Genomic DNA, 12512 nt, shown 5'->3' with positions numbered 1-12512 from the left:
ATCCCTCTCCCTGCTCATCTGATGCTCTTCCTATCTCCCTCACCCCACTATTTATCTCTGCCCCCCCCAGTCTCCACTCTCATCCCATCTAGTCAGTGGTGGTTTTGCATGAATCTCCTCATGCCACGTTCCCCCCACCCAGTCACCGGGGTCATTCATCATTATTGTCAAGGGGGTAATGTGTGTGGGTGGGTGCAGAGATCTATGACTTCTTCATTTGAATGAACCTCATTAGATTGACTCCTCTTTGTAAGGGATCCCTTTAGAAAATAACACTGGCAGTTATTTAGGTGATTCTCACATGATGGCCAATGGAACATGACGCTTCAGCCAAGCATATTTGCTCGAACGATAGAGTAGTTCGCAGGTGATATTTTGCTTTATCACTCTGCACAGCACACCTACATCTACATAGCAATGGAGTGTAGGACCTTGAGCCTCCGATATGATACTATCTATTTTTTGACTGTTGATCTTTTAAAGCTACGAATGAGCTTATATACAAGGATTTAGACCTATTTTGGCACACCCATGAAATTGCATTTGATCCTCAGTCATTTATTCTCAGAAGACTTGTCTCATTTAATACTGGAATGAATCACAGGATGTGGAGCAGTCGACGTACATGTGCAGTGTTCTCACTTTACTGGCGTTTCACTCAGGGGATGCTGCAGCAGATTTTTAAAATGATACGTTCAACTCCGCCAACCCCCCCCCCCCCACACCCCCCCCCCCCCCAAAAAAAATATAATCCCTGCTTCCCCTCAGAAGCACGCTGAAGTTTGGCTTCCCTATTACAGCAGATCGTTGTCAGGACATCTTTAATCAGCCTGGTCTCGAGGGATGATATTTTTAGCCACCTTTTTGGAGGCTAAGACTCCTTTACCCACGCAGAGCACTAATGAGATGGAGTGCTAGTGTAGGCAAGCGTTAATTAAGGCTAGTATGCAAGGGAAGAGGCAAAAGCAACACGCTCATGGCATACATACATTAACTTTATCCCACCTCCTGCATTTTTTTTCTCTCCCTGTGTTTTTTTCCTCTTTCTTTTTTCACGTAGGTTGCACAAACAACAGATGGCTCTGACGCCGACCTGTGGAAGGACGGCTTATTCAAATCCAAGGTCACTCGCTACCTCTGTTTCACCAGAAAAACTGTAAGTGTGAATGTAAACTTCTCCCTTCCCCTATGCATCCTGCACCAATACCTCCTCTGCAGCACCTTTTTGTTTGCCTGCGGTTGTTTAAGCAGATTTCTGTTGCCAGAATATCTTAATGCTCTTTGCACTTTGATCAGTGAAAATCCCATTTAAAAAAAAGGCGAGCGTTGGCAGTGTAGCTCTGAACTTTTACATATAATGGATTTGCATGCATATTCAAGATGAATAATACCTCAGTGAGATATTTTTCATGTTGTTGGTCCTCCAGAGGATATTATTGATGTTTATTCATGAAACAACAATGAGCTGCATTTGAACTATTCCTAATTATTAAATCAACAGCGTCCCTGCAGAGAACAGTGATTCTTGAGAGTGACGCACTTATAACAGCAGAAACTTTGTTTTTAGAGCACCTTTCATAACATAGGATTCAGCTCCAAGTGCCTCACAACAGAAATCACAGAGAGGCATAGCAGGAGAATGTTAATGTGAAATAAAATTCCAAAGAATCCTAAAATGCTAAAAAGACGGACAACTTCAAATGTAACAAAAATATAAATCTAGTAAAATGAGACAGGATAAGGTCTGTTGTCTTGTGAAACTCTCACCTGAAGTTACCTGTCTGATGGGAGTTTGTTGAATTTGTTTCACCGCATCTTTTGTAAGTCAAGGTTGGTAGACTGAGCAAACCCCTGCTTGATGACCCAAGTGAACGGTTCGGAACTCATTAGGTCTGAAAAGTGCTTCAAAACAAAGGTGATTAATTTGAAATCAATGCTCAACAATACAAACAGCCCATTTAGTACTGGTATAATATGTTTTCTGCTCTTGGTATTTCTTGCTCCTATACTCCAGAAAATGGCACCACAGTAGACGCTGTCAGACTGGTTGTTCAGAAAGCTCTTATATCAGCAAGTCAATGTTCTTTCCATCTCTGCTGGCTTGCCGGTCAGTGGCCATAAATTCAGCTGCTTATATCCGCTGTCTATCCTGAACACAGACTGGATCAGACTGAAATGTGATCAGGTGATCAGGACGCCTGAATGCTGGTGCCGATTCACATACTGATCCAGATTCTGTTGTTTAGTATCAGCAGAACTTCTTTTAAATGCATCTGTGTTTATTTTTTACACACATTGCATCACTCACATTAAAAAAGATTTGCACCTCTGGATCTCCACTATTTGTCTATCAATCAGTCCGTGTGTAACTGTGAGATAATGCAGCTAGTATTGTAAACAATGTCTGCATTTTTGTTATGAAATTATAAGTGTTGTCATTCGTCCCTACAGTATGTCCTCTAAAATCCAGGCAACTTGGCAGCGGCTGCTCTGTGCCTGAGCTCAATCTGGACAGTAGCTTAGCATATAGAATACAAATAGGCTCCCGCTAGTTCCTGTATATTATCTTAAAATGTGTGTCCACATTGTTTTAAAGACTTTGACACAAATAAAACATGACAGACCCATCAACAAAGGCTATTTTGTCTGCCAGTCAATGGAGCTCCCACTCTAATTGTCTATGACAAAAACAGATTCTGTAAAATTAGCCCCTGAATTATGTGGAGGGAAGTAAATAGTTTGTGATTTATCATACTCTAGGTAGGAGGTAGATAGCCCATTTTGTCAGGACCTGATGGGGAAAAAAAATCATCCCCAGCAAAAGGGGATAGTGCTAAAAAAGGTTCCATGCATAGTAATAACATTCATCCATATTCCTCCTTAAGTTGGTATAAAAACTATGAATAAAAAATGTCTCTAATGGTAATGACTGTCGAGCAACTATAGCAGTGGAATCCAGGTTTTCGGACGCATCAAGTCACGCCTGGCTCGGCCCACTCTCTGCTGCCACTGTGTATTATTGCAATTTATTATGGCAAAAAATGAAAATGTAATGGGAGGCAGGGAAGAGTCATGCTTGAAAATGTCAACTACACAGTCCCTGATTGTTTTTAAGCGTCCCCATTCTGTTGATCAGCCTGCCTCCTCTGTCTCCCATCATCCCACCGCTCCTCACCAAAAGGTTGAGAATGATTACAAGTTCACAGATGTGTTCTCGCACCGAGAAAAAAAAAGCTGTTAGAGAGTAATTACTTCAGCTATTTTGTCAACCCTTGTCTTTAGAGACTTCACGAGCTTTTACTAAATCATTGACTCTATTATCTCTACATTTTCTGACTAACCTTTTGCTTTTCTTGTTCTCTTTCTGTTTCAGAAGTTGAATTTGAATAAATGTTTGGGCTGTTTTCTCTCTTTTAGGGGCCTGACGTTGTTGTGGACATGAAACTGACTGACATTAAGGACGCGTTGCCGGAGGGCTTCACACCTGTACTTGACACAATAGACACAAGTAAGTAAAGAGTCAAGGCTCCCCCTCTTCTTGTTTTTTTCCCTCTTCGACCAGCTCACGCGGAGGTCCTTGGGGGCAGCTTTGCTTGAGATAGTGAATGTATTATGGGTGCAGGTTAGCTTAATTTATGGTAGACTGTGGGAATAAAATAAACATTTTGCCCCGGAGGTACAAGAGAAGAGAATCATGAGTCATTGTTTATCTCAGCTGGAGCTGTGCTTTTCTTTATGAGGGGCTTATTTATTTATGTATTTATTTGGGGAGAGGGCGAGTGGATGGGGGTTATCTAATATTAATGAAATGCATTCCCCAATGCTTTAGTGCTTTTTGAGTGCTATGTATTTCCCTTTCACTATCCATGCCATGGAAATGTAATAATATTTTGGTGTGGGGAGTGAGGACAGCTTGTTTATTATTTTTATTATCATTGCATTTATGCTGCACTTTCAAGTGTTGCTGGGGAAATAAATGAGCAAGGCACAGATGCAATATAGGAAAGCATTGCAATGCTTTTTTCTTTTCTTTTTTTTTTTTTGCCAGAATGAAGAAAAGAGATTATGTTTTGTTTGGCTGTTGTGTAATTTAATGTTTTATTACTTTATGTGCATCCATGTTTAATCCAGCCAACACATGACATTATGTATGCGTTTCAACCGAGAGTATCTGGTTTAAATCCCTGTTGAACACTAAAGTTGATGGAAGATTCACTTGCCTTTGTCATTTTATCCACTAAAATCATAAAAATTATAATAATGCATGTGGATTTCATGGCTTTCTATTGACAAATTATTTCCGTAGAGTTCAGCAAGCCACTCTCTAATCTATATGAGCGGTCTTATTTTGAGGGAAGTGGACACTTAACCTGTGAATAGGTAGTTCTAGGGCAGGTTTGAAATGTCAGCTGAAATGGTTATAGCTTGAAACTTAAAGAAGACAAATTTTGAAAACATGACCACCAATTTTTGCTGTCATCTGTATCTTACTCAGAGGAAACTGCCATGAGGAAGAGGAGGCTCTGTGTGAAGGTCAGCCCTCGTGCGGCAGCTGAGGTGGCTGTATTTGACGTTCAGATTGTAGCAAAGTCCAAGTACCATCTCATTAACTACACCTGTATAGGGTGAGATATTTGACACGGGAAATATTACTGTAATGATGATATTTTGATACAATATGAAATGACACATTTTCTCACGACTGTCACTTTGTCATCTTTGCACAGAGAGATTAATAACATGGGGATATGGTATCGATTGGGAGATGTTCCTCGGCTTCAGGCACCCCAGGAGCCATCCAGCACAGTTAACACTGACGCCCCATCTGACATAGCAAGGTAATGTCAAATTATTACATCCAACAAGGAGGCCATGTTTTCAGTGGCATTTGTCTGACTGTCAGCAAGACCACGCAAAAACTATGTGGTTGTTTTTCACCAAAATAGGAGAAGGGGTGTAGTATTGGCCAAGGACGAACCTGTACACTTGTCATACCTGGACGTGTCTTTTTTTTTTTTTTTTCATACTTTGATGCTCTCCTCCAAGTGGATCGACCAGATCTACCTCTTGGCCAGAAACACCTTCAGAACGGCTTTACTGTGATTAGGTGGCCAGTTTTGATATCCATCGTCCATCCATCCATTTGCTATACCGCTTATCCGTTAAGGATCGCAGGGGGGCTGGAGCCTATCCCAGCTGACATTGGGCGAGAGGTGGGGTTCACCAGTAGAGGAGCTATTAGGGGTTCAGTATCTTGCTCAAGGACACTTCGACATGGTCACCAGGGGACGTGAGGATCAAACCAGCGACCCTTCGCCTGCTCGATGGCCATGCTACCTCAAAGCCATGCCCCAGTTTTGATATTTCAACATAAAACACAAAATTGTAGTAACTGTGCTCCACATGGTCAGATCTTTTCCAAACTTCACACACTTGATGAGAGTCTCAGTCCGAAGATCTTGACAAGTTGAGGTGGCATCATAGTCATAGTGCCAACTAGTGGAAATGAGTCGGATGCAACAAACATCTGATTGAACTCAATATTACACTGTTTTGTCTTTATCTGATGTACAACTCCGTAGCAGATGTGAACATAGATTGACGGCAAGCCAGCCCCTTTTCATTAAAGAGATACTAGTCAGGAACTTGGTGTCTCTGCAGTTTAATGACTTCTTTGACACTGAAAAGAGTGAAACTACAGAGAATTAAGGAACACTAACTATTAACTTGTATGGAACCAGAGCTGACTTTTCTTTCATTTTCATAATGTATATGATAAACAAATGAATTAAGAGAGGATTAATCACATATTAATATTACAGTGGATGCATTGGGCAACCTATACAGTAACATAACTGGGCTTCTCAAGTGTCTCTGTAAATCCTATTAAATGAAATAATCTGTGCTATAACAAAACTTCCTATTTGTTAATGAACAAAATCAGACCTCGTACAGCAAAACTAAACTAGTTTAATCATAGATTAAAGTAAATTACTGTCAGCCATTGCTTCCTTAAGTGTAACAAGCCAAGACTGCATAGATTACTTCTGGAGTTGGCTAATGTTAAACAAAGGGCAGTGTTTTCAACACAAGTACATACAAAGTCCAACAGATGGCGCCATAGCAATTGAATTACATCAGACTCAGAGGGCAGAATATACCGTAAGTGCCTGCTAGTGCTATCCTAGTGAATTCTGGAAGTGATATTTGCAGGCATTGGTCTGCAAGGTTTCACGTCCCTCTTGGAAGAACTACATGCAGCAATGTGCTGGAAGAGTGCGGGAGCTGCCCATCACCGCTTCCAGCTTTAATTATGGTCTGACTTAGCCTTCTTGAAGCGATACGCTGAGTACTTCATAGGTTTATCATGTCTTCCTACTTTCTTTTGTGTTTTATTGACCCTGGAGTTGGTTGTATGCTCTACAGTAAAAACACAATCAGCTGATCACTCCTCAGGAACCTGCTGTTTCAGCTGGACAGCAGGGTAGCAAGGGTGAACCTGGGAGACAAGCTAACTGGAGAGGAAACCCCTGATCAAGAACACGAGTTCACTGAGAGCTGAGGTCCTGCTCGTTGTGGTGTGTCTCGGGAGACAGAGGCAGGTCGCTCTCTGACTCTGGTGACAGGAGCGCTGCACGGTGCAGACAAAGCGAGGGAGATGTCGCCTGGAGAGGGAGCAACAGCTGCAGAGGAAGGGAGGAGAACTCCAAGATCTCTGCCATGCTGGGGTGTGTGTGTCCCCTCTCTGCTGGTGCTTCTCGGGCATCCTCCGCCCCAGGCCTCGCACAGAACTCAACAGCAGAACAGCTCAATTATTTATCGCAATGAAGAACTGGGGATTTCCACAGCAAATTCTAAGTAAACAATTGAGACCATTTCAGAATGGCGGTGGTGTGTTGAGGGAGCCTTGGCACAGGGTGCTGGTGGGTCTGCCAGCCGGAAGTGCCTTGCTTTGCCGTTCTTTGCTGAGCCGAGTAAATGCCACTTAAAAGCCACAACGGGCCGCAGCCGTGGATGTCAGTCAGAGTAGAACTTCTGTTCAAACTGAAGAGAGCTCTATGAATTGCCCATATTTTGGAAGTGGATGGTCAGTGATCTTTGATGTGTTGAAGTGATGAGAGCTCAGGCCCATGTGCGCCTTTTCTCAACTCTTACCGGTAATCCTCAGTTCTTTTGAAGCCCACTTTCAAGTTGGTGCGGCTCAGAGGTTGGAATAAATTGCACCTCGAAGCAACTCACACCCCCTCCCGATGCCTGCTGAGATCACAGGCTGCTGTTTTTGTATTAACATTAAAATTCATTCCACAGTTCGAGAGTCTTCTTTTGAGAGTATTTCCATCCATAATGCACTGACACATAAGGACAGGGCTGTGGGCAATTTAGACACTGGCAGGTCTTTGACTATTTATCTGGCATCTGTGTAGTTACATGTGCGTTAGACACACAGCTACAAATATTTCTGTAGTAATTTTAATGTCACAGATTAGGTGGTTTGACACAGAGATTTATAAATAGCTCTTCAAGACTCGTGATTGCTCAAACAGTACTGCAGTGTAACTGTCTAGTATCACTCCACTCTACTTTATTCATATTCAGCAAGAAAATACTCTCTCCTCCATCCCTCCTTCGGGCTATCCATAACAACTTTATGGCCTTTGGAGAATAGCACCTCTTAAATTTAAGTGCTCTTTACAGTCAGTGGAAAAGATGTTTTAAATACAGTCAATAATGTGTAAATTTTTAATGACCCTTGATAATGATAATTTTGAAAGCCGCAGTGATCCCTCTCAAATGTTAAGTTGCCTCGGGCAGCAAGAGTGTGTTGTAGTTGTGTACCGGCGTAAACTGCAAATCAGATTTTTCAGCAGCACTGAGCTTCAGTACACAGTAACCGCAGGGTGTTGCATCATGATGTGATGCACACAGTTTTTACATCAAGGCTGAGGTATTTGTTGCTTTATTTGCCCACTAAAAATTAAATCAAATGTGTTTTTCTTAGCAATTAGTGAAAGAAGTACAACTGAAATAGTTGTTTGTTATTGGCTCAGGCTGTCATGCCATATTGAGCCACTAAAACTAAGTGTGTTTGAATGCATCTGAACTGTAATGTCTCTTGATCAAGTTTGTAAGAAGCATCTTAACCAGCGACGGCGGTGCGTCGTGATTCATAGCTGCAGCCTGATGTCAACTACTTGGGCTTGTTCCCTGTCAAGAGTGGCCGTATCAGCCACTCCCTGACTTCATAATGTGAAAAACCTGCAGCATCCGCGCAGTCTTTAAATGTGTCCAGCAAAGTGTCCCCCTCCTTCCTTCCTTCTCCTGGCCACCGTGTGCCATTTGTTCTCCTGATAAATCTGTCATTGCTGAGGCTGATATCTGACCTCTACGCTGACTGCTGGCATAAATTAGCCCTGTCCTAATATTGCAGTTTCTTGTGCTTCACTCAGAATCAAGGTTTTTGGCATTTCTCTTAGAATAATAGCTTTTAGTATGTACAGAGACATTTTAAATCAAACTGCATCGTGATAAAAATGTCATGACCAAATATCCTTCTGTCAACTCAAAGCTGTTTTTTTTTGTTTTTTTCCTCAACATGTGAAACCTAGAGAGTCGTCATTGTCAGATTTGGCGTTCATATCAATACATTTTGGATTGCCGTGTCTTCTACCTGTGACAGTTTGCAGCTCTGTAGGAGTATTGTATCAGCTTACATTGCTGGCTGGTTAACCAAGACTTCCCACCGCACACGACTCTTGAGAGAAAGAGACGGTGACTGTCGGTGTGTCGCCTGACAGATCTCCCATCTGAAGTGTTGGAAGAACAATCCTTTCCAGCTCAATGTTACTCATTACTTTGTTGTGTTCAAGAAAGTTGCAAAAAGTAGCTCAGATCAAGGGAAAGGATTGGGAGCTGTGCCAGGAATGATCGAATGATCAGCTAAGATCTGATGGGCTCAGACTGTTCCGTGATTTGCCACCAAATTCAGAGAAATCCTCTTTTCAACACCTGACACTGAGCTTAAAGGAGGATAATGATGGGTGAGAAAGCAGCTCCCACAAAGCAGCACTGTCAGCACATAGAGGAAGGTGTGGGGATGTTGTCACGGGAAAGGCTGGATATGTGTCAAAACAAGAGCTTGCAGCTCTCTGTATCGCAGCTCTGGCTCTTCACTGATATTACCCTCATCCTCATCTTACCTCTCCACTGACTACGGCTTGTCTGTCCCCACTGTCTCTCCCGGTTGCTCTTCTCCGTCTCGATCCTTCTTTTTTTTAACTCTCTCCTTATTCCACATGGTACAACATAAAGAACACCCTAAAAAAAAAAATCTGTTGAACCGTAATTCATGTTGTCAAGTAATCCTCGGTGCTGCGGTTCGCTTTGCCACACTAACATGATTTTAACTCGGACAGATTTCATGGGAACATAAGACTCTTGATCTGTGTTGTAATTGCGTAAATCTTTCAGGCCGCGTTCCCAGTTTTACTATAATTTGATGAGGAACTACACTATAATTGAATATTCAAATTAGGAATATGTGTCAATATGGCTCTCCTTGCCTGAAATGAGGATTAATTGTTGTCAAAACTCCAGTGGCCACCGTAATGCGAGCCCCAACACTGCTGTTGATTAGCAAATGCACTTGCCATGTTTTTGTTTTAAGAATTAGCCGTCTAATTGATTTGCCATATGTTAGCCTCTCCAATGTAGCTAAAATTGTATTTAGAAATCACCAATTTGGACTGAGACAGTTTTGTGTTTCGAGCAGATGGGAAAAGAAACCCTAGAGGTTTCCTTTACAAAAACATTTTAACGACACATTTTACGGCGGGTGTTTAAGTACCACCTACACTTCTTCAGATAAATAGATAACTGAAGTTAATGCTTGTTTTCGTTGTTCTCTTTCTTGATGGTTCCTCTGGGTATTAATTGATCAGACACCTGAAGAGACATTTCCCGCCACTTTATCAATCCCTGAGAGATGTATGTATACCTTTCTCTCAGCAGTGGAATCAACCTTTGCAAGGTAAAAGAAGTCGGCATTGAATATGGCAATCGTTCCCACAAGATTGATGCCAACCTTTTAAAAATTCACCATTGGCCTGGATTTAACATGGCCAAATGCTAATGTAAATGAGGAAGGAGGAAAGTCGACCCTTTCATTGCAAATAAATCTGAGTTGCAGACTTCAGCTCATAAATACCACAGCCAGTCAGAAGTTTTATTTTATTGCTCCTGCTGGAAATTAATGCATTTATTTATCTCATTTGACGAGACGAGGCTTCAAAAGCTTGTACGGTCTCACCTTCGGAATATGTTCATAGCCTCAAATATCTTAAATAATTATGTTACATCTCCCAAAGCTATAATTGATGATCTTGGTAAGACTACCAAATACTGATACACAAGCAAAACACACTTCATTACTTGCAACCTGACACCTGCTTGCTTCAAAAATCCTTCTGGGCTGTTTATAGTATAGTGGGATTCTGCAGCATCCTGCCTACCTGCGCTTAAACACAAAAACTCATTGCGTCTGTTTGTCCTCTAATCATAGCAATCCCCCTGTTAATGATATCACCAGCTACTTTGCATACTCATTATAAGCCCATTTGTTTTATTCTGCCATTCTCCCGCTCATTCTTCCTTCGGAGCATGTCATGTTATGCAGCTCTCATGAAGCTGTGATTTTTTTTTCTCCTTCCTTTCTTTCGCTTGCTTGCTGTGGATTTATCGATCCGTAGGGGTGAGTCACAGGGTGTAATTCATGATAGCTTGATTGATGAGGATTTCAATCTTATATGGTTTGTTAACTTCAACTGCCCACAAAGTGCATTCTGTGCTGTTTTCTGTAATACAAGGCCATGGAATGGTAAAGGGAAAAAAAACAAAAAAAAAACAGACTTCCCTTGAATAATGGAATCTCGCAGTTCCTCCAGACTTAACAAGATCCTGCTCCAAACCCCTGTTAAAGGTCTGTGCAAGCCCCCGGGCGGTTGATGCACGGTTTAACTTTTACCATATTTTTCCTCTTTAGACTCAGCCTTTTATTTGAGAGCTCTGTTTTGCCTTTAGATAAAAAGCCTTTGTATAAGCGAAGAGTCTCGATGCTGCTATGCTAAATATTAACATATGCCAGTATATGCTGTCGGAATGTAAATGAGGTATGCGAAAACACATGGCAACTTTTAATATGATGCGCAACAAAAGACAGTTGTATTGATTGATCGATTGACAGCTTATTTTTTGTCTTTGTTCCAGCAGGGGGACCATCAGAAGGCTGGACTACGAGTGCCAGAGAAGTTTCAGCTACACCAGGACAGGTACATCGTCTCACAAGTGCAAGTCAATAACCACTCTTTTTCATTCCTCTATAAACAAATGAGCTGCTAAACTGAGTTGGAGCCAATTTCAAGGTTACAGACCCCTGACTTTTGCTTTCTGTTTGTTTTTACAAACTGTTTTTGCGCACCTTCTCTGGTACTCAATCTACAAACATCTAGATCTCATCACTACTGTACAGAGCTTTCCTTATCTGAGCAAACGTGACTTCCCAAAGGAGCTCTGCATTACACTCAAGAACATTTAACAGCTGTCAGAGGTGATCCATCACGTCGTACTTACATATGTAGCATGCTTGCACTGGGCGATTCCCTTCTCTTTGTCAAGGAGCAAGTCAACTTACAGTACAGCGACTCCATGACTAAAACAGAAGAAAGGCTAATTCGTTTAGAAGCAGAGCTTAAGCTATGACAGCCTCAGAGCCACCAAGTCAGGGACTCTGCCGAGGCGCTCCAGCCTGCAAGAGCACGAGAGCTGCATGAGGTTGAATCAGGCAGCCGGGTTTTTATTCAGCTGGAGAGAGACACCATGTGGTGAGGATTCCTCCTGCTGCTCCAGCAGAGAGCAACACCCAAGCTAAAGATGCCCTGCCTTTACAAGACAGCCTTCTAGGTGAATAGTGATGATGATGAGTCATAAGAAATATTTACATACATAAATTCATCTGGATTTTAAAGCGTTTTTTTTGTGCACCACTACCCTTTTAAAGTTACAAACTATAAAAAGTATTAATATATCATTGTGTAGCCATGACAGTGATATTGTAAGTTAGTCAGGACAAGTGTGGCCTTGAAGGAGCAGACATTAACGCATAGCTGGATAGTTTGTGGCATTTGGTGTGCGACTCCTCCGTCGGGACGGTGCGTGAGTGACAGCCAAGCACATGCATATACTGTACGCTGTATGCAGCGTTACACGCCAGCAGTCATCATTTATCTCCAGAAAAATGTCCTCTGAAAGTACACAGAAGCCCTCTTCCTTCTGCCTTCATGAGGTTTTAAAGAAAAGAAGATAATGGCCTGAGATTGTTCTCCAGTTATTGCTTGCGACTTTGTACTCGTCAGCTTTACAGTGTCACACTGTGAATGTGAGATAAGGCAACTCCCCTTCATTAACAACGCAATCGCCTGCAGACCAAGTGTGAGGTCGTAGCCAGCAGCCTATTTGTG

At 42.0% G+C, this 12512-nt stretch overlaps 1 protein-coding gene across 5 annotated transcripts in view; it reads left to right on the top strand.

The window, feature by feature from the left end:
* mvb12bb (multivesicular body subunit 12Bb) overlaps window positions 1–12512 on the top strand; it is a 35157-nt gene that overhangs the window by 7110 nt on the left and 15535 nt on the right. For 3 of the 5 annotated variants that reach the window (XM_086205493.1, XM_086205490.1, XM_086205492.1), the window contains exons 3-7: window positions 1061–1156; window positions 3418–3508; window positions 4496–4625; window positions 4728–4838; window positions 11263–11324. In XM_086205493.1, the coding sequence (XP_086061619.1) occupies window positions 1061–1156; window positions 3418–3508; window positions 4496–4625; window positions 4728–4838; window positions 11263–11324 (490 nt within the window). The remainder of the gene's footprint in view (window positions 1–1060; window positions 1157–3417; window positions 3509–4495; window positions 4626–4727; window positions 4839–11262; window positions 11325–12512) is intronic. The other 2 variants (XM_086205494.1, XM_086205491.1) reach the window with 1 other exon arrangement.

This window comes from Aulostomus chinensis, chromosome 6, assembly GCF_037954235.1.
Source record: "Aulostomus chinensis isolate RoL2024-O1b breed Wild chromosome 6, RoL_Achi_v1.0, whole genome shotgun sequence".
NCBI classification, from domain to species: Eukaryota; Metazoa; Chordata; class Actinopteri; order Syngnathiformes; family Aulostomidae; genus Aulostomus; species Aulostomus chinensis.
This window is presented reverse-complemented; position numbering and strand designations above follow the sequence as displayed.